We start from the raw sequence: 23338 nt of genomic DNA on the forward strand, positions 1-23338 counted from the left end.
CCAAGACACCGAAGGTCTAACTTTTTTCTTTAAAAAGTTATGGACACTTTTCGTTAAAAAAATAGCCTATTTCAAGGCTCAATATCGCTGATGCGGGCACCTAAAATTGAATTCTGTTTCCACCACATGAAAGACCATACTTATTAGTATATTTGAGCAAAAATTGGCGAATACGATATTTTTTTAAAATTTGCAATTTAGATTTAAAGTTTGTAGTTTTGCAGGTTCAACGCATTAAAGCATTTACACACATATCGTTGTATTATGAAAAAAGCCACTTTCAAATATCATTCTCTCATCGCAGCAAGCTTTGCATAAGTGAAACGACTGTCAAAAAAGGTTTCTGATTTTATTCGTTTTAAATAAAACTAGTAAATATAGATATTAGTCGAAGAGAGTTGGCGAATTTGCTTATTGCTGGTAAAAAGACAGATGAACTGCTTAAGTTCATTACAAGTAGTAATCCAAATGTAAAATTGAGACTTGTTAGTGCTCGGAAGAAAATAAAAATCTTCATGTTGGAATTTAGAAGGTTGTGGATTCGGAGTAAGCGCACGCAAATTCGATTTGAGCTGGAAAATTTTGTGTGGCTTGAAGGAAAGCTAAGATTCGAAGTCGAAGGTAAAGGTAAAGGCCGAAAGAGGAAACCATTTTCCGAAATATGTCGCAGAGCCAAAATAAAAAGATTAGGAAAGTTGCGCGATAAGTATTCCACGGAAGAACTTGGTTTAGCGTCAGCCGTCAACGCTAATTCTACTGGTTTCCGTTTAGTTGGCAGACAAATCGAACGATTGTCGAAAAGACCCGTCAGATCTACCGTAGAGAATTTAGGATCTATGGCTGTCCCGATTGCAGAAGCGTTTACTGCGGAGGAGGCACTTAGATTTATTTGTGAAAATGATTTTTCTAAGACGCAGTACCAAAACATACGCAGCTCAGTTATGCAGAAGGGTTTGGACATTTATCCCGCGTATAATAAAATAGCAGAGGAAAAGAAACTATGCTATCCGATCGGTATGTACTATTCTCAAAGATTCGTCCCTGAATCAACAATTTTTTTCAGGAATTTCTGTTCAGCCTTCTTGTGCGTATGTTCCCCTTCAAGCTCTTGTTAACCATACCGTGGAACGACTCATCTCGTTTCTGAATATTGGAGTTCTACCACTGCATCCTGAGGATAATACGTTTGTTATCTTTAAGTGGGGCTGCGATGGAAGCAGCAACCATTCCCGGTAGGCAACATTATTTTTCTTCTAAACTTTGACTGACAGTCTCTTTTCCACTTGAACATAGATACAAGCAAATGTGCGTTGAAGATGAAAATGGAGAACTATTCGAGTATAACGATTCGCATATATTTGCTCTATCTATAGTACCTTTACGTGTAGTTAGTCGCCGGAAAGATGAGTCAAGAGATTGCATTCTTTGGAATAATGATTTTCCATCTTCAGTATCCCTGTGCCGACCAGTAAAATTAATTTTCAAGAAGGAAAATCCTGAACTAACAAAGGATGAAGTTGCCGCGATGAACAAGCAAATCGATGAATTAGTCCCGACTATAGTAAATGTTAATATGCGCAAGATTCCGATTAGTTCAAGCTTCATATTTTCCATGGTTGATACGAAGGTAGTGAATGACGTAACAGGCACACCGTCTCAAGCGTGTTATACACTCAGGTTTTTTTTACGCGGGGGATACGAGCCGCGTAAATGAAAACCGCGTAAATTTCAAAATCCGCGTAAATGAAAACCGCGTAAATTTCAAAATCCGCGTAAATGAAAACCGCGTAAATTTCAAAATCCGCGTAAATGAAAACCGCGTAAATTTCAAAATCCGCGTAAATGAAAACCGCGTAAATTTCAAAATCCGCGTAAATGAAGACCACTTAAATTTAAGAATCCGCGATAAAGGGAACCTCATTGATGGATACCGCGTAAATTCCAAAATCCGCGTAAATGAAAACCGCGTAAATTTCAAAAACCGCGTAAATGAAAACCGCGTAAATTTCAAAATCCGCGTAAATGAAAACCGCGTAAATTTCAAAATCCGCGTAAATGAAAACCGCGTAAATTTCAAAATCCGCGTAAAAAAAAACCGCGTAAAAAAATACCGCGCAAAAAAAACCGCGTAAAAAAAAACTTGAGTGTATATGCAAACGCTCCGGAAAGCGATTGAATGATCCTTTACTGGAAGCCAGCGATCCACCGGATAGTTTATATGTTTTTTCACCTTTACATGCATTAATACGAGCAATGGAGTTACTATTGAATATTGCTTACCGTTTAGCTCTAGCAAAACCGCGTTGGCGCGTAGGCAAAAATACCAGCGAGCTTAAGGAACGACAAATAAAAATTCGACAAGCGTTACGTGACCGTTTAGGTCTTCGTATTAGCGAACCTTTGCCAGGTGGCGGAAATTCTAACGATGGTAACACAGCTCGAAAATTTTTCAGAAACCGAGATGTCGTTGCAGAAGAAACCGGGTTGGACGAAATGTTGCTAGAACGTATGTATGTGCTATTAACAATCATCAACAGCAAATTGGGAATTAACGCGGATGCTTACCGGAGTTACGCCGAAGATACACGATTGCTTTATGTACGCCTGTATGGTTGGTACGCTCTCTCACCAACCGTGCATAAACTCCTGGTCCATGGAGGAAGCATTATTCAACATAACATGCTGCCAGTAGGTATGTGCAGTGAAGAAGTTCAAGAAACCAGGAATAAAAGTATTCGCAGATTCCGAGAATTCCACGCACGCAAATTCGATCGACTCGTCAATCTTGATGACGTTTTCAAGAGACTTCTTGTTTCATCAGATCCTATAATTTCTCTTAAATGTAAACGTCGAATTCAACGAGCACCGCTGGATATACCTGAAAATGTAATGCATCTACTTTTGAATTAATTGGCATTGAATAAATTCTTCTTATATAAATCATAAATTGTTGTCATAGCCAAATTATTTTTAATGAACACATTCTGTATTGTTGATATGTAAGCAAAACAGAAAAGGAAATACAAAGGCTTTAGGCAATTTCTTTTATGTCGCTATGCGATAAAATTTAAAACTTTGGTTAGTAAATTTAAAATTACATGCTTAAAAAAAATAATATTTTCCAATTTTTGCTCAAATATACTTAAAAGTATGTTCTTTTCTATGGTTCAATCCGAACTTACTTTTATTTGCCCCAATCAGAGATAATGACATTTGAAAAAGGGCTATTTATGAGCGAAAAGTTTCCATAACTTTTGAAAGTATAAAGTTAGACTTTCAGAGTTATGAAAAAACGTGGATTGAAGTTTTCTAAAAGCTGTTCAAAGGTTGTTTTAACAAAATATAAAATTTCTTTCGAACATTAACAAGTCTCAATTTTACATTTGGATTACTACTTGTAATGAACTTAAGCAGTTCATCTGTCTTTTTACCAGCAATAAGCAAATTCGCCAACTCTCTTCGACTAATATCCATATTTACTAGTTTTATTTAAAACGAATAAAATCAGAAACCTTTTTTGACAGTCGTTTCACTTATGCAAAGCTTGCTGCGATGAGAGAATGATATTTGAAAGTGGCTTTTTTCATAATACAACGATATGTCTGTAAATGCTTTAATGCGTTGAACCTGCAAAACTACAAACTTTAAATCTAAATTGCAAATTTTAAAAAAATATCGTATTCGCCAATTTTTGCTCAAATATACTAATAAGTATGGTCTTTCATGTGGTGGAAACAGAATTCAATTTTAGGTGCCCGCATCAGCGATATTGAGCCTTGAAATAGGCTATTTTTTTAACGAAAAGTGTCCATAACTTTTTAAAGAAAAAAGTTAGACCTTCGGTGTCTTGGAGAAAAATACTCGGCTTGAAGTTTTCAATAAGCTGTTCAAAGGTTGTGTTAACAAAAAGTAAAAGATACGAAAGTTATACTAAAAAAACGTTTTTTTCAGGAACACCCTAATCTTTTTTTAAAATTTCTTGTATAACAAAAACTAAAAGAGATAGAGCTTTAATATGTTCAACAAATTTATTCAAAATAAGTTACTTTACAACTTTGTGGAAGACTGTGGAGCTCTATCTTTCATCAGTAAAAAGTTTATTTTCGTATTTTAGATAAATTAGAACCACCCTAATAACTATTCCAATAAAAAGAAGCATCTTCTAAAGTACACAAATTCATCCTAAGACATGATACGGCTAAATTATACAGGTTTGTCAGAAAGTAAAAATTCCTCCTAAATTAGCGATCTGGACCACTGTGCAATGATGAAAACCTCAAAGCTCTTCTGCAGCACATAACTAAAAAAGTTAATGTAATGAAAAAGCGGTGCAAAAAGGCTTACTTTGAAAACCTTCTATCCAACACAACTCATCCAAAACTTTGGAAAAATATTAATACCATTTTTGGTCGTTCAAAGTCGGATGTTCCCATCAGCCTAATTTGCAATGATATCAGAGTCACTGAGACTAAAGAAGTATGTAATGTTTTCAACGAATATTTCTCTAGTATTGGCAAAAATTTGGCTGACAATATTCCCACGAGTCCCAACTCAAATCCTATTACAAATATACAACACGTCCAAGAAACAATCTTCTTGCGTCCTGCAACCATAAATGAAGTGATCCTTTTGATTAAAGACCTCGAAAAAAATAACAGTTGTGGTCCTGATAAGATCCCCGCTAGTGTTCTTAAGAGTAACTGTACCACTTTTGCAAACATCCTAACCAAAGCTTTTAATTTAATAATTCAAACCGGCAGGTACCCAGACTGTTTAAAAATAGCCCGAGTAATTCCAATTTTCAAAGCTGGTGATCCAAACCAACCTTGCAACTATAGACCAATTTCAACATTGTGCGTTTTCAATAAAATTCTTGAGAAATTGCTCATCACTCGACTACTCGAGTTTTTGAACAAACACAACATAATTTACAACTACCAGTATGGGTTCAGACAGGGCTGCAGCACTTTAATTGCAATGACCGAACTAATTGACTCCATCATTAGTCAAATTGATAGCAAAAGAATTGTTGGTGCCCTTTTTCTGGACCTAAAAAAGCATTCGATACTCTGGATCACTCAATCCTGCTTAAGAAGTTAGAATGCTATGGTATCAGGGGATTAGCAAATCATATTATTCGTAGCTATCTGTCGTATAGGAACCAGTTCTTATCTATTGGAGACTCGTGTAGCTCTTATAGACCAATAGAAATAGGAGTGCCCCAAGGCAGTAATATTGGGCCACTGTTATTTTGATTGTATATCAATGATCTAGGTAGACTCGGGTTAAAAGGGACTCCTCGTCTTTTCGCGGATGACACAGCGTTGTTCTACCCGAACGCGACATTGAATCGGATTTAAAAACACTAACGACGTATTTCAACGAAAACCTTCTTTCCTTGAACCAATCAAAAACTAAATATATGCTGTTTCGTTCATCTAGAAGAGCTATAGGCGTGCATTCAGACCCAAGAATGGGACAGTCTGTAATTCAGGAAACTAACTGCTTCAAATATTTAGGACTTCACTTAGACCCCACACTCTCCTGGATTGAGCATATAACATCTATAGAGAGAAAAGTTGCATCGTTATGTGGGGCTATGCGTAAAGTATGCTCTTTTGTTCCCCAGCATGTACTTCTAAAATTTTATTATGCACACATCCATTCATTGCTGAACTACCTTGTATCTGTGTGGGGCCGTGCCAGTATTTCGAATCTGAAAAAGCTACAAACGCTTCAAAACAGATGTCTTAAAATTATTTATAAAAAACCATTTATGTACCCTACTATTTTGTTATACAATAATAATGCCCATAACATTTTACCTTTGCTTGGGTTGACTAACTACCAAACAATAATGTACATCCACAATGCTTTGCATAATACTATTGCTCATAATAATCTAGAATTTACGACAGGAATTCGAGCTCACAGCACCAGACAAGCCAATCATTTATTATACTCCAGAGTATCCACGAACCTTGGTCAAAGACGCATTTCTTTCATCGGACCTAAGTTATTCAACCAGCTTCCTACTGATTTAAAGCAAATAACATGTCGCACTCGTTTCCAAGAAAAATTGAAACTAATTTTAAAAAATAAAATAGGAGAATTTTTAATATAAACTTCGTTCACCACCAATCGAGCTTATTCCTTTAGCTATAATTGGTTAACATTTTTTTAAATAAAAACAATTGATAAATGCATTTTTTCTAGCAATAAGTAATAAATAAATTTAAATTATTATGAGCTTCCTGCAAAGCTACGATGGGACCCTTAAAAGGATCCTTTTCCGCTGGGTACTCGCCGTAGCTTCTTGTCAAATTTTGTGTTTTGTCGGTCTCGTATTGTTTTTTTTTTGTTCTCAGCGTTTCCGCGATTCGTAACTTTGTTTTGTTTTGCAGTTTTGATCACCGTTTGTGGATGTTTACATGCTATGATTGATGTGTTTCGGTGATGATAATAATAAAAACATTTCCGTAGTTAACGTTTCAGCTTACTATATTCAGCTATCTTCAGAACTATTTTATAATAAGAGTAATCAAAAAAGTACAATCAATTTTACATTTGAATATCTTCTTAAACCTATCCACTCACATTTTAACCCGTTCACCTCATGTTCTCACTGTGGCTATCACGTTCTAACTAAATTTGAATATTTTCCCTCACGTATGTGACGTCTCTCTTTGTCGCTCTCGCTCGTAGTGTTGAGTCGATCGCAGCTTGTTGAGAAGGCCGTTGTAGGCACAGGAGAAACCGGCAGCGTCGCGCTGTAAGTTCACTGCGCTCTTCTCTCGAATTTTTATATGTAGTGTTTCAGCTGCCAGCCTATTTGCTTCGTTGTTGATTTTCTCCAATACACGCGTCTTGGAGAAATCAAACTGATGTCCATGTTCCATCGCATGCTGAGTTAAACCCGTGATCGACGTGCTTGTGCGTATGGAATTTTTATGTTGCGTTATGCGTTTGTCCAGTGTTTGTGATGTTTGTCCAATGTACGCTCTATTGTCACAGCCGCCGCAAGGGATGGACTTTGTTTTGTTGTGCTGACCTTTTTTTTGTACGCTGAGAACTGATGTGTCCACTACCAGGGGGCTCCGTTTGTGAGCTTTTTAGTGTGGGGGTAAGAGGCGGGCTATTAAAAAAAAGGTGTTGCTTTTTTGTTCTCAGAAGTTGAATTTCAAAAATATCAACATTGAACATGATAATCAAACAATGAATACGAAGTTGACTATTTTGTTAAAGAAGAAAATCTTTGGTGTGGATGCCAATTACCAATATAGATCTCTACGTGTCATATAATATATCAAATAATGTTGCCTCTTTAAACGTGCTTTATTTCAATTCTGCTCACTCATAACACTGTGCATAGCTCTGTGCATACAACTGTAAACTACGCAGAGCTGTGCGAGCTGCGTACACATTTCTTCGTCTATTTCAGTTGTGTGAGAACTGATTTTATCATTTTATTTTGCCTGTGCACAGTTCTGAAGCGAGCTGTGTGAGATGCCCGAGATCGTGCGATGGCACTGTGTGTAAGAGACCTACCGGCGCGCACTCGCACTCTCAATGAAAATACGTGTGTAGCGTGTGATATCTTTTTTCTCTCAACGAACACTGATGAGCAAACCATCTCTGGCTTACGCAACGCAAAATATTCAAAAAAAATAATGTTTTTTGCAATTTATATTTTTAACATAAATTTTCATTTTTGTAAAAAATGACTCATTTTTTCAGTGTATATTTTTTTACGAAAATATTCATACTCTGTAACTCGTTCTCAGATAGTTTTGCTGTATAAAATACAACAATCGAACAAAAAATATTCGAAATTAATGCACGTAGGAACGTTTACACCCTTTTAAAAAATTTCTCTCGGCACAATTTTTCACGTTTTCTTTCAAAATCTTTATGTAAAGCTTTATGTCCATAATCTGATCTATAAACACCAGGTTTTCAACTCCACATGACGCCATACAACCCCATACCATTACACTACCCGTACCGTGTTTAACAGTAGGTTTGATGTTTTCAACTCCAGCTCTGAATTTGATTTGCACCACATCAAACTACGACCATCAGAAACAAAAATATTGTAGTAACTTTCGTCGGTAAACAATACTTTGTCCCAGAGTTAAGTATCCTTTGAAGTATTTTCGCTTTAGTTGATTGCGTTTCGAAATTAGCGGTTTTCTTCGAGCTACTCGTGCATTATATCCAGCCCTTATGAGTAAGTTACGTATGGTTCTGTTGCAAACAGTTTTGTTCAATTCTTGAATAATTCCTGCTGCTATTTCACTCTCGGCTTTCTTCCTTTACTCACTAAATCTCCTGCATCGTGGAATCTCTGATATACGCTTCGTATTGTGGATTCATTTCTGCCAAACAATCGTGATATTTCCGCAAACGTTCTACCTTCATTTCGCATAGAAATTATTAATTTCCATTCTTTCGGCGTTGTTTCTTTGCTTTTGCTTTTTGTGGTCTTGGAACAAAACAAGAAACTTACCACAAAAGAGAACTAACACTCAATACCAAGAGGGTGACGGGACGTCATATTTTCGTAGCCAACATAAGAACTTTGCTTGTAACAAAATGAACGAAATTAATTTTAAATACGAACGAGGAGCACTTTAGTTTACATCAAATCAGTTAAAATGTTCATTGTTTTCTTTTGTTTACTGCTACTATTGTTTGTTGATGACATTTTAAGCGATTTTGACGTTGTCAAACTGACCCCCATCGATCGGTGGAAAAGCGATGTTGCCTATTGTCAAACTCTGTATGTAGAGATAGGGATGCCAGTTACCTGCTCAATACCAAATGTGTACAAAACTTCATTTGACAGTTGTTACAGAATCCACCAACATGTAAAGACGCAGTGTTGCCATTTATTCTAGTAAATTACAACATGATTTCAATACCGCGAATACTTTTTTTATTTATTTATTCAAACTTTAACCAGATTAACGTTATAATAACAGTATATCGTGGCAATTGATAGATATAAAATTACATACTTATTATGGCTGACAAATACCGATTATTTCAAGAAAATTTCAAATAGAATTGGATTAAAAAAAATATGATAAATTAAAAAAACCGTGAATACTTTTTTCTGCTACTGTAAAGCGAATTTTGACAGCTGGACTATATACGCTAATGAAAGGTTTGGCGGGAGTTTCCCCTTCGTTATCTATTAATAACTTTTTGTTCAAGCAATCATAAAATAGCATTGATGAAATTTTTCATTGGAATAAATTATTTTAAAAACTTTTTTTTTTGTTTACTTTTCTAGGTTCTGCAGTGCACCATTACTGATATAAAACAAAAGCCGACGTGGTTTTGAGAATCGCCGAGCTTAGGCTTAAATTGAAGTACGTTTGATTGTAAACGAAATCCTCAATCTAAGAGAATGGCAAGCGCTGGAGAGGGCTCGTCTTCTTATAACTGGAATCCAGCCGGAAATATCGCTTTTGAGAGTTTTCTTTCACAACTCGCGCAAGTCTCAATTCATGCTCCTCACAACTCTGGAAACGAGTCTCGCAGTGTAGGAATAGTTTCTGGAGCGGTTCGAAGACAGTATAATAGACAGAACTGGAATAACAACCAAAGAAGAAACCGCAACGGATTCCGGAATGGCAGCAATCAAGAACGAAACGATCCCCCCTTAGAGAGGAACAACCGAACATTACAACATCAGCATCCTCAGCAAAATTTACGGTTTACTTCACAAGCCTCAAATCAGGGGACATCTAATCAAGGCACCTCTAACAGACACGGAAGTGAAGGAATAGTTTCGGGAGCGGTTCGAAAGAAACAGAATAATAACCGAAGAAATAACCGCAACAGGGCCCAGTACGGATTCCTCACGATACCAAAACGGGAACGGAACGATACCGGAGGAGAGACTAATGTGAGCAGCATGCAGGGATTATCGCAACACCAGCAGCATCCACAGCAAAATTTTAGTTCGCAAATGACCACACAAACCCCGATTCAGAGGACATCTAATGAAGGTAACTCCAATAGCTATGGGAACGAGTATCATAACGAAGGAATGACCTTGGGACCGGTTCCAAGGAAACGAAATAACCGAAAAAACAATCGCAATCGACGCCAAAATGGATTTAACAGAAACCGGGGACAGAACGATGCCGGGCAAGAAAGTATTGTTGACAGAAATATCGATGCTCCTAATAATAATCCAAGGGATACCCAAATATCACATCATACAATTCCGCAAAATGTTACTTCGCAGTTAACGACACAGGCCTTAACCCAGGAAACATCTCATGGAAGCGCTACCCATAGCCACGAAAGTGGAGAGATAGCTACAGGAGCGGTTAAAAAGAAAACGAATAATAACCAACGAAATAACCAAGGCAACGCGCTCCATAATGCAGGAGATGAGAATAACGTTATAGATACATCACAACAGCAGAAAAATGGAAGAGACACTCAAGGCAACAATGCACGCGAAAAAAAGAAAAAACAAATGCAGAACAAATCAAAACTAAATCGTGCTCGACGTAAAAAACAGGCGGAAATGATAACTTCAAAGTGTTCACAGCGAGAGAAACTCATCCGAGAGCTAAACTCTTCCAAGCTGGAATGTCTTATTTGCTGTGATTTGGTACACCCGAATCAACCCATCTGGTCCTGTCCGAAGTGTTACCATATTCTGCACCTGCAATGCAACACTGAGTGGGCCAGCAGTTCAGTTTCGTATGCAGGTTGGCATTGTGCAGCTTGTCGAAATATTTCAAGGATTATCCCTCGAGAATACTACTGCTTTTGCGGTAAGAAACAAAATCCTCAGTTCAACAGAAACTTTGTGGCGCACTCTTGCGGTGAGCTCTGTAATCGTAAAATGCCTTGCGGTCATGTTTGCACTTCAAAGTGTCATCCAGGTCCTTGTACACCGTGCCATGAGATAGTTTTGAGTCAGTGCGGCTGTGGCAAAGACACATTTCTGATGGAATGTAACCAGACACTTGATTTTTCCTGCCAGGCAATCTGCGATAAATTTTTGGATTGTGGGGATCACACTTGTCAGCAAGTGTGTCACGGTGGTGCCTGTCAACGATGCAAGGTAACCGTAAAACGTCTGTGTAATTGCTCAAAAAAATTAGTGAGCGTAGTTTGCGGCAATTGGCGTTCATACTTAGGGGGCTACCGTTGTGAAACAGCTTGTGGCGCACTACTCAGTTGCGGCCGTCATAAATGTGCCGAGGTTTGTCACTTAGGGCCATGTGGAGAATGTGCCCCAGCACTTCGCTGTTTTTGTGGAAAAATGAACTTATCTTGCATAAACACTCGCGTATACCTAGAGGGCTACAGTTGTGGAGCAGTTTGTGACCGACTACTCAGTTGCGGCCGTCATAAATGTGCCAAGTTTTGTCACCGGGTACCTTGTGGAAAATGTTACTGGATATGTGAAGTTACTTCGATAGATGGATTAAGGAATATGTTTACCTAGTCGATTTATGAATGTACCGTTTAGTCCATAGAATAATCATTGTAAGAGGTTGTACTCGTTGGGCATGTATCCCTCGCGTTAAGAAAAACCTGAGTGTATTTCTTTCAGCAAGGAAATAGCCTTGATGGGTGAGTCGGAGCCTTGTCTAAATAGATATAAAAGTTTAAAACTTTGTTCCATTTAGGTTCACCAGAACACGCATGGAACGGTAAAGATTTGTTTGATAGATCGTCGCTGTTGTGCCATCTTGTAACCAGCGCCATTTAGCACATTTCGAGAAAAACGATTTTCAAAGTTTGAGATTGAATATCTTGAAACTTATAAATGGTATAAACAATTCAAAAAAACAATTGATGCTTCTATCTATTCTATATTATTCTCTCAAATATTACAAAGATCGGTTGACTATATTGTGAGCTTTTACTAAAAATGTAAAAAAAGTCGCACTCACACGTGTCATAGATGTACATTGATGACAAAATTTGTGGCGTGTCGTAATCGTGCATGGAAAATTTTCCATACAAGCAAAGCGAGATGCATTTTGAAGGAAATGAGTCAGGGAATCTAGGAAAAATAGTACTTTTTGGTTGCAGTGTTGCCAAATATGCTATATTTCTGTTTCTCAGAGATGGCTTGACCGATTTGTACAAACTTAGTCTCAAATGAAAGGTATAATCTTACCAACGGCTGCTATTGAACTTTTAACTGATTGGACTTCCGGCTCCGGAGTTACGGGTTGAAGAGTGCGGCCACACAGCAAATTCCCATATAAACAAATGAAAAATTCTCAAAGGGGGGTGTAAGGGAAAATTTCTTAATCGAATTTGTATTTTTGATGCCAAATGACTTCAAAATGCATGAAAGGTTTGAGATTTGATGCAATCTCGAAAAAAAAACTGCAAAGATTGACTTTTTTAGATTTTGGCACATTTTTGCCTTTCTCATATAGAAAGGTTATGCAATCACTCTAAAAATCGCCAACATTTTTTTTTATTTAGAGAGCATTAAAAAATTTTCAAGAAAACCCTGAGATGGGAAAAAAAGCCCAAATGTCCCAGGGAACGGGTTTGGACTGCCATCACCCGTTCCCGCTAAAAACAATTGCTCTTATCCAGAACCTGATTCCTCCCCGGCACTATCTTACGGCATTACTTCGGGGAGGGGGCATAGCACCCACATTCAACTAGTTAGTGGTTAGTTCCTTCAGTAGGGTTACCGCCCTACTCCTCGACACACCACCAGTTCTCCACCATCCACACACACTGGCAATTTCTGCATGGCAGTCGGAAAGCTGGCTATAAGTCGAGACTTAGTGCTCCTCCCCTACGAAGACAATATCGGCGGTAAACTTCAGATCGTCTAATTCACCGAGCCTCTGGGCTCCCTTATGCCATTCAGCATCACGACTCAGCTCCCTTGTGCCAGTTAGCACCGCAACTCCCTTCTCGTACAATTCAGCTCCATTAACTCGTTGAGCTCCCGACTTGTTCGCGAACTACTCGGTCTAGTCCCCGACGGTGGACCTAGCCTACTCCGACAGAAAATTCCCCGGCGAGAGAAGTTCTCCCGAAACCGAGTCAACAAGCCAGGTGTCAAAGTCAGTTCGGTGATTCCAGTGGAGCGGGGCGTCCGGTTCGCTGGTGCCCCGAAGACCCGCGACTGGTGCTGTGTAGTCGCGGTCTACTCAGTCTGTGAATCTAGCTTACGCCGACAGAGAGTTCCCCGGCGAAGGAAATTCTCCCGATACCGATTCTTCTTTGGTTTTAATACCACAATTTGTTGAGCTCTTTGGCTCTCTCTCGTTCCATTTCGCTCTACTTTCCCGGTGAGCCATTCAGCTCCCGCCCTCACTTGTTCGCGAACTACTCGTTCAAGTTCCCGACAATGGATCTAGCCTTCTTCGACGAAGATTCCCGGCGAAGGAGGTTCTCCCGCAACCGAGCGGTAGATTTCTTCTGATACCGATGTTCGTTTCCGTAAGCTCTCCGCGTCGTCCCGATCTACTCGATCTAGTCCCCGGCGGTGGATCTAGCCTACTCAACCGGCCAGCCAGCAGGTTCTGAGGTTCATCCGGTTATTCCGCTTGGAGCTTAGCTTCCAGTTCACCAGTGCCCCAACGACCCACTGTAAGCTGTGCAGCGCGGTCTACTCGGTATAATCCCCGGCGGGGGATTTAGCCTACTCACAACCTACTCGGTAGGGTGTCGAGGTCGGTCCGGCGATTCCGGCTCACAGGCGCCTCGACGACCCAAACTCGGTGCTATGTCACGTACTAATCAACGGGTCCCCGGCGGTGGACCTAGTGTACACAGTCGGAGAGTTCCCCGGCGGTGGAATTTCTCTCGAAACCCGATTTGTGGCTTCTAGTTGGTCCCTTCGCTCCTTCCTCTGCAGCTCGGAGAGTATGCTCGTAACCACTCTGTTCACAGCGTCCCAGGTATGTTCGTCGTGGCACATTTCTTCGATGATATTGTGCACTGTCACACCAGATATACCCCTACGAGCATTCGGAGACCATGTGTACCGATGTCTCCTACACAGTCGCACCCCGGAGTGGGGTGACGAAGCATGTCCAAACCGATGCAAGTACTTCCGGAAGCATCGGTGCCCGGACAAAAACTGCGTCAAATGGAAGTTCACCTCACCTGTGCAGCCAAGCCGACATAATTGGGATGAGTCGGTGGGTCCACCTGCCTTTCTCCGCGTTGTCCCACTCCTACTGCCATTTATCCAACGACTCCACTCGGACCAGTCTCCTTACGTTACGTGCATTTCTCCGCTGATAGCATTCCACGTCCTCCGCCAGGGTGATGCAGATGGGGATCATCCCGGCGATAACGCATATTGCCTCAGACGATATTGTTCTGTAGGCACTCGCGACTCGTACAGCCATCATCCGGAATGTCCTGTTCTGCTTTTCACGGTTCCACTTGGTTTTCAGCGGAGTACCCCAGGCAGGAAACCCCATATCGGAGTATCGATAACGTAACAGTAGATAGCAGACGTCTCACCCATCACCGTTAGTGAAACGTCGTCCGCGAAACCCACGATTTTCACTTTCCTGGGCAGCTGCAACGTTTAGATTCCATAGTACATCCCGTTCCAAAAAGTTGGACCGAGAATGGAGGAACGCCCGCTGTGACTCACATTGACTTCTGCCCTTCGCTCGTCTCGTACAGCAGCACTCTGCTCTGAAAGTAGCTCTTCAGGATCTGGCATAGATAGTCGGGAACCCTCATTCTAGGCAGCGCTGCAGCGATGGCTTCCCAGCTGGCACTGTTGAACACGTTCTTAACATGGTGACCACAGCGCAGTTTCGATCTCCTTTTCGCTTCTATTTAGGTGACTTCTCAGCACTCTCGAGCACTATCCGAATTGCATCCACTGTCGATGCTCCTTTGCCGAATCTAAACTACATCTTGGACAGTGCACACTCACCTACCGTGTATTTCGTCAACCTGTTAAGGATGATCGTTCCCAGAAGTTTTCCGAGTGTATCCAGCAGGCATATGGGCCTGTACCAGGGCGGATCGCCAGGTGGCTTCCATGGCTGTGGCAGAAACACCAGCTTCTGGACCTTCCACATTTCGGGGAAGTTTCCTTCTTTTAGGCACTTCTGCAGAACTATCTTGAACATGTCCGGATATACCAGAATCGCAGCTTTCAGCACCACGTTTGGTATTCCATCCGGACCAGGGGCTTTCTTTGATTTCAGGCTCTTCGATGCTTCTGCGAGCTCGTCGTTAGTCACTTGCAGATCCGTGTTTGTTCCTTTTTCTTCGTCGTACGGTGTCGGTGGCCATATCGTTGAATCGTGCTTCGGGAATAGACCGTCGACGATTATCTTCAGCTTGCTCGGCCACATTTCGGCTGGCGTCTTCATTTTCACCATCACGGCTCGGTATGCGTCACCGGTATGTGGGATTGGCGTCTACTTCTTGGCACAGCTCCTTGTGGCAATCTGACTTGCTTGGTCTGATCTCCCGTTTTAAAGCGGATCTAGCTTCACGAAATGCTGCCTTACGCTCTTCTCCATCTGGCTCCGACATTGCTCTTTGAGCCCGCCTTCTAGTTCTGAGACAAGCAGCGCGTAGCGTACTAAGCGTATCGTTCCATCAGTAAGCTGGACGCCGTTTATTGCGTGGTTCCAGTTTTCGAGGCATTGTGGCGTCACATGCCGCTACAATTCTTCTTGTTAGGTTAGCCGCATCCACGTTTTCGGTCCCGCCGTTCGGCCGAACTATCTCAACGAAGATGTCTTTGTTGAAGGCTTTAGTCTTCCACTTTCGCTCACCGGTCATCCTTCTACGTACTGCAGTGGAGTTCCGTTGACCGATACGGCAGCGAATCGCCTGGTGGTCGCTATGCGTATACTATACGTATACTGTCCAATACATGTCCGCCGTCAGTGAAGGACTACAGAATGTGACGTCGATGATGGACTCCCTCCCGTCTCTCCGAAACGTGCTAACAGAATCTTCATTGTACAATCGTACGTCTAACTTCGCTAGAGCTTCCTGCAGGATACACCCTCTGGGGTTGGTTACTCTACTGCCCCACTCCACAGCACGGTCGTTGAAGTCACCACCAATGACTACCGGCTTCCGACCGATCAACTGCACGGTTAACTGCTCCAGCATTAGGCTGAACTACTCTACTGTCCACTTTGAAGGAGTGTAACAGCTGCACACGAAGACGCCGTTGATTTTGGCAATCACAAAGCCATCGTATGAGTGTTCTATCACTTCTTGAACAGGGAATCTGCCCATAACCTCCATTACCGTTGGCCTGCAATCGCCTTCTTTTAGGCAGGGCCTTTAAGGCCACCCGTCTAATGGTCGTTTCCGTCCGCTGGGGTGCAAGGCAAGCACTTCGACCTATGCGTGCAGTCTCTCGCAAGATGACCCGTCTCCCCGCATTTCCAGCACATCCCGGATCTATCCGGGCCTTTGCAAGCCCCTGCCAAATGTCAAAAGCCCAAACACTTGAATCATTTCTCCGCTTGTTTATTCACTCGTAGGGCGGCTCCAGTGCCGTATCAGCAGCGGTTATCGGTAAACGAATCATCGCTGTGTGTGTATGTGTGTATGTGGAAATAAAATGTCCCCTCTGTTTCTCAGAGATGGCTGGACCGATCTGCACTAATTTAGTCTCAAATGAAAAGTACAACCTTCCCATCGGCTGGTATTGATTTTTTTATTGATTGGACTTCCGGTTCCGGAGTTACGGGTTGAAGAGTTCGACCACACTGTAAATTCCCATATAAACTAAAATAAAAAATTCTCAATGGGGGGTAAAAATCGAATTTGTATATTTGATGCCAAATGACTTTAAAATGCATTGAAACGTTGAGATTTGCTGCAATCTCGAAAAACAATTTTTTGACGAAAATTTACTTTTTTTGGACTTTGGCACATTTTTGCCTTTCTCATATAGAAAGGTTATGCAATCACTCTAAAAATCGTCAACCTAATTCCGGCCAAAACTTTTTTTGACTTATATAAGCTTAGGTAGGAGTATGCAGTGAAGGGGTGCTACTTTAAAATTAAAACTTGTTTTAAATTTCCTAGCAAGTTGAAATTATCGGCAGGGTCCGGAGCCCCCGGATCTTTCTCCTTGATCCGCCGGTGGTTTCAAGCGATGTTCCAGCGTCTACACATAGTGTCTCGAGATCGTGACCTTCGATCTATTGTATGTATGTGCAAATCTTACTGAATATGTTTTATACATTTCCACCATTGAATTGAGCATAACCAGTCATGAAATCGTAGTTTGGACAAATCAGAAAGGCACAATTGCACCACTAGGTGGAATAAAACAGGTTTTTCAGATAGCTTTACATAGAAAAACGTCTAGTACATCAAGATAACTTAACACAGTCATTTGAAGCTAAAAACTCACATTTCTCGCTATATCTCATTAACCAAGCAATTCTAAAAATGACACCCAAAATGGCGTTTGTCATAAGATAGCAGAACAGCGACGATATATGGCATTAAAATACTGATGATGTAAATGATGTATTTGTCTGAAATTAAATATCACGATTAGGGTGCGATCAAAAATTGGCTTTCGATTCTGATATCAATCGCATTGTAAAACATTAATTTATTAATTATGTAACTCTATTTAGAAACTTTTGTATTTATTTTTTAATTTACGTGACTTTCTATTTAGAAACCATTCATAAATTACGAAGCGCAAAAATTGTCCAAAGCGCTACGTAATTTATGAATGGTCCCTTATTCTACGCTCGAAAGAAATTTAAATTGCTCTTGCGATCGCTTCCTCCGATATAGCATTAATGTTTCTGGATGGCTGGCGGACAAACGGCTCATTCTGCCCTGAAATAGCCACTTGCACTTGCGGAAAAAGCTATTCAGTCATTATTCGGGCATAAGCAAAGTGCCGAAGGAACTAAGGGTTAAAGCATGTAAAATTGTATGATCAGTCAGAAAATTACGATGCGATATTTTTTACGTTAACTCATATTTTCAGGTGATTATAGTCGGGATTTCTTTTTTCTTTCTTTCAAGATTAACAAACATTTTGGGTGAATAATAAAACAAAATTGGGATTTTTTTCTAATAACCTAAGTGTGTCTTTACTTTTTTTATTGTATTTTATATATAACTTCAAATTGCGGCAAAAGAAAAAAACACATTCAATCGGTCCGCTCAAATTTATACATTATACACTAGAATATTGCTTTTAATAATCAATACAAACATCACATTTAACCGTATAATTATATATCCATACATCAACAAAGTTTACATAATTTTGTAGATTATCTAATAAATAAAATGTTTTCAGTGCAAGTCATTACGAGTAGTACAATAGTAATTATTATTATCAATATCACACTGCCGAAATTTTGAATCCAAACTCCTCTACGAAAAAATGATATCTAGGGTAGTGGTCTCGCTTGTGGGCCACCCGACATTTTTGTGCGTTTTGTCAGCGCTGCCAGTGAAATTTTGCCCATCTTAACATAGGCTAGTTTTTGAGTACACTCCGAACTGAAAACCTCAACTACCACGTTCTGTGCAGAGTCCTGAAAAATCAACCGTAGAGTGATTTTTTAAATTTCGAATTTTTTTTCCAGTGTGCCATCAAACCAAGTGATGGAGGTATATTTTATCGTTCAAAAAAGATTTTTTTTAAATTGAGGGAAAAAATGGTATGTCATCAGCAAAGTGTCATCATTCCCGTTTGTGGGCCGATTTTTGTTTCTGGTTGTTGGCAACCTCGAAAAAACATTGCATATGATCTAGTTATGGAATTTTGCGTTTCGACCTCATCTCGTTTAAATCCGACAGTAACTTAGTGACAGGACTAAGCTAGCGCCAGATTGACATATGATATTTGTACCACTAAATATGGTCATTAGAGTGACAAGAAAAAAATTACCCCTATCGGCCCATCCCTGACTCGATTTCTAGTCCCACCAGGAGTACTTGCTCCAAATTTGAAGGAAATCGGACAAGTCTAGCTACCGGACCAACGTGCCTGAAGTTTGTATGGGATTTTTAGACTATTTACATGAAGAAAAATCACTACCTCACATTTTCACCGCCAGATGGCACTGTATGCATTATATCATCACTGTAAGTGAAAAAAAGAAAAATAATTTAATTGACGAAGACTGCTAGTCAATCCGGCTTTGTTAAAAGTAGTTATTAAACTTTTAACGAAGTGATGTCTGAGTCAATTTTACATGGGGCCCTGCAGTGCATGGTTGTGTATCAGTACTCGATTCCCGCGAACTAAATATTTTTGGGAAATAACGGTGAGGTTTAGCTCAATAGTATGTTCAGAAGAATTATAGTAAATAATACGAATCATGTTTCAGTTAGAACATATTAGTTCCACATGTTACCGCATAGAGGGCGCCAACACTAACTTTTCAACAGAAAGAGATAGAAATTAAGTGTCTTCCTCAAAGTTGTAGAACCGGCATTTTGCAGTAATTCTTCCGAACGTGTCGATGCTCTATCTTTCTTCTATGAAAAGTTTATTATAATTCTTTTGAACATATTAGGGGCCATGCATAAATGACGTAGCATTTTGGGGGGTAGGGGGGGTATACCAAATTCGTGACGAAGTGTGACGAGGGGGAGGGTAGGGTCAGAAGCTGTGCGACGTAGCATCAAGTTTAATTTTTTTTTGACGGGCATCAAAACCCAATGATTAGAGAAAAGTGTGGGCACCATACCATGCCGTTCAAATTGACAGACTAGAGCGTATACAAAGATGTTTTGTGCGATTCGCCTCTGGAAACTTCCATGGAATGATCCAGTTGTGTTGCCTCCTTATGCCGATAGATGTATGCTACTCGGTCTGCAGACTCTGGCGACTCGCCGTATCTTCCTGCAAAGAGTTTTTGTTTTCGACTTGCTGTCAGGTAATATCGACAGTCCCGATCTTCTCTCGGGCGTTAATTTGTATGCGCCTCCTCGTGTTCTCCGTAACCCCACTCTGTTGTGGATCCCTAGACACCGTACTTCATATGGACAAAATAATCCACTGGAGAGATGTTGCCGCAGATTTAACGAAGCTTCTTCAGTGTATGATTTTAACATTTCCAAGCATAGATATAAGATATTAATAAGAAATATTTAGTTTTAAAATGCGTCTGTACGGTGTATACCGAAGATAAGGAAATAAATAATAATAAAATAAAATAAAAATAAATTTATTGTTCCTCAATTCCTAAGAGAAATAATTTCATGTGGTAAGTTTCTCGATTTGCGGAATTTCAAGCTCGCAAGAAAACGAAAAGATTTAGTATGCTAGATTAGTTAGCTACTCTTGCTAACTAGTCGATTTAGTTTGGTACCTGAATTAATTTTTTTTCTTCGGGTTCAACCAAACCAATATAGTAATTTAGGTGAACGAATTCTTCTTAGAATCATTGGCAGCTGTAGGATTATGAACTGAGAGAACTCCATGCTCCATGACATAAAATTCAAAACAAAACTATCAAAACTATATTTGTCATGAAATGGAATTATTTTGGGCGCAATTTGCTGTTATAACGAAAATGTTAATAAAAGCCGTCAAAGAAGAATTGCATAACATTTTTTTTCATCTCACTGCCCCGGAGGGGGGGAGAGTGGTAAATGCTACGTCATTTACAAGGGGGAGGTTAGAGTTTTGTGACCTAATGCTACGAGGGGGGAGGGAGGGGTCGAAAATAGCCGAAAAAAAGCTACGTCATTTGTGTACGGCCCCTTATTGAGCTAAACCTGACCGTTATTTCAGAAAAATGTTTAGTTCGTAGGAATCGAGTACTGCTACAAAGCCATGCGCTGCTAGGCCCCATGCAAAACTGACTCAGACATCACTTCTTTAAAAGTTCAATAACTTCTTTCAGCAAAGCCGGATTGACTAGCAGTCTTCGACAAAGTTATAGAGAATTAAATTATCTTTCTTATTTTCAATTAGAGTGATAATACGATGCATATAATGCCACCTAGCTGCAAAAATGATAGCTAGTGGGTTTTCTCCATGTAAATTGTCTAAAAATACCATACAAACTTCAGGCACGTTGGTCCGGTAGCTAGACTTGTCCGATTTCCTTCAAATTTGGTACAAGTACTCCTGTTGGGACTAGGAATCGACTCAGAGGTAGGCCGATTGAGTTTTCAAAAATTCATTAGGTCATAGTGGTGCATTGAAGTATATCTAACTGCATTTTAAGGGGGTCCTCTTATATAATTGTTCAAAAAGTACCTAATGTTTGATAATTTTTTTAAGAAGTAAAATGACTTAGACATGTGCGCTATTCTGCAAAATGTTTATTAAGGTTTCATCCAAAGTCCCTCTAAACAAGTTCCTAGCATGCGTCAAAACTGTTAGTGGTAGCGAACAGAGACAGAGACGCTACCATTCGCCCTTAGCAACTGTCACACATACGAGTACAGAAGCAGTTTTCGTTTTGACGCATGCTAGGACCTTCCTATATAATTTTGGGATTCATTTATAAATAACAATTTTCGAGTATAGGGTGTCAAAAATGGCGGCTCCAATAAAATTTGAAAATCTACCTTGTCTGCTGGCACGATACTGGTCGCAGTTCGTCGTCTACAAGCAGCACACCAAAACGATCTTAAAGATTACATTTCGTAGAGGCGTCCCAACCTAAACACATAAAAAAATTAATATAGAAACAAAATCCACTTTGGCCGGCTGAAAAAAAAAATGGTTAATGATCAAAATATTGCGATTTTGTAGGTTACAGCGCCCGAGAATGTTGTCTTCTTTTAGGCGGGCAAAACCCCAATCAACTTCGGGTTGATGGTTCAAAAATGAGAATGGCCGCAGATTCGAAAAATATTGTTCCGAAAAAGTCGCCATTTTTGACATCTTACACTCGAAAATTTATATTTTATGTATAAAATCTTAACAAACATTTTGCAGAATAGTACACATGACTGCTTCAAAAAAATTATTTAACATTAGGTACTATTTACCACAATTATATAAGAAGATCCCCATAACCAGGTTTGTGGTTTTCGCGCTGGCATTTTCCATTTTTACCAAGTCAAGAAGCAAAGAAGAAGCTGAAATGGAATTCAGACGTTTTTTAAAGCTATCAAAGCCATCAAGCTCGAAAAGAAATCGGAGAAAAAACGCCGCAGGAAATTGCAAATAATTTTCGTATACCATCTCAGAAAGAATAATGATAAAAGCTGAATCAAAGCCACCTCAATATCAAAGAAAACTGATGCCATCTGCTCTTTGCTAGCATAGGCCATTTGAATTTCTGATGAGAGCAACGCAAGACGCCTTTGCGGAAATCAAATTGTGTATCTGCCCAGTTAACCAGGTGTCGTATAAGAATGACCAACAAAAATTGTATTTTTTTATCGAAATCGTATAATGGTACACCGTATGTATACGCATTGTATAAAATTTATCTTAAGTAGTTCGTTGTGATGACTCCTTTACCATCCTCGTATATGAGTGCAAACTAAGTCATATGACACAATAACGACTACACAAATGTTTGTCGGTAATAGCCAAATTAATCCAAGAATTGTACGCCAAGAATCGTACAGCAAAGGGTGGTGGGGCTAATTTCGAATGAAATGCTGGCTTGGTACCAACTTCAATTCAATCCCCAAAATAAAATATCAGTTCTATTATATTTTGAAAAAAATAAATAAATCGATACTTTGCAAAATTGTCTCAGATAAATATTTATATGGCCTTCAATGCGTTCCCATACCAGCATGGTTGCATCGTGCCATAAATAGGAATTTAGAGATATATAAATATCGACAAGACTTTTACGTAATAGTTAAAACTATGAGTTTTTTAGATGTTTTTTTATAAATAGCTTAAGTAGATTTTAAGGCTGGAGTAGGTACTTGTGTTAACAGAACAAAATATGTAAAAAGCATGAACTGTATTCACAAAACTAGAAACATATTGAAATTAAAGTGTATCCTAAAGTAAATTTTGAAAGTTAATATGGTTGTTTCGGACATTCTTTTGGTTATGTCTAATATTTGATGAAATTTATATACAATTTTATTGGGTATCTATTGACAAAAAATGCCTATTAAAACAAAAAAAAAACAAAGGAGTTTTTTACGCCAACTTGTGTATATGTTTTGTAGGAGCGAAGCGAAAGTTTATAATTTTTTCTAATAATACCAATTTATTAAAAATATAATGTGTTCCTGGCGAAAATTTTTAGCTCCTTCGCTATAATTTGACATTAATTGGATAATCCACATATGCACATATTTGTACATTTTCATCAGTACAGATAAGATGTTATAATTTATGAGTTGATTACAACCCATTTCGGATATCATTAAAAGTATGTTATGATAGGTGAGT

The 23338-nt window shown here is 39.5% G+C and overlaps 1 protein-coding gene across 2 annotated transcripts in view; it reads left to right on the forward strand.

The window, feature by feature from the left end:
- The window catches only part of LOC131684439 (transcriptional repressor NF-X1 homolog), a 48126-nt gene extending 29831 nt beyond the window's left edge, over positions 1–18295 (forward strand). The window contains exons 2-3 of one of the 2 annotated variants that reach the window (XR_009304653.1): positions 9299–11610; positions 11667–18295. Coding sequence is in view for 1 of the 2 variants with exons in the window: in XM_058967306.1 (XP_058823289.1) it covers positions 9416–11482 (2067 nt within the window). In the remaining variant the exon portion in view is untranslated. Of the gene's footprint in view, positions 1–9298 lie in introns of both variants that reach the window. The other variant, XM_058967306.1, reaches the window with a different exon arrangement.
- Positions 18296–23338: the final 5043 nt, after the last annotated feature.

Source organism: Topomyia yanbarensis, chromosome 2 (genome assembly GCF_030247195.1).
Source record: "Topomyia yanbarensis strain Yona2022 chromosome 2, ASM3024719v1, whole genome shotgun sequence".
Lineage (NCBI taxonomy): Eukaryota > Metazoa > Arthropoda > Insecta > Diptera > Culicidae > Topomyia > Topomyia yanbarensis.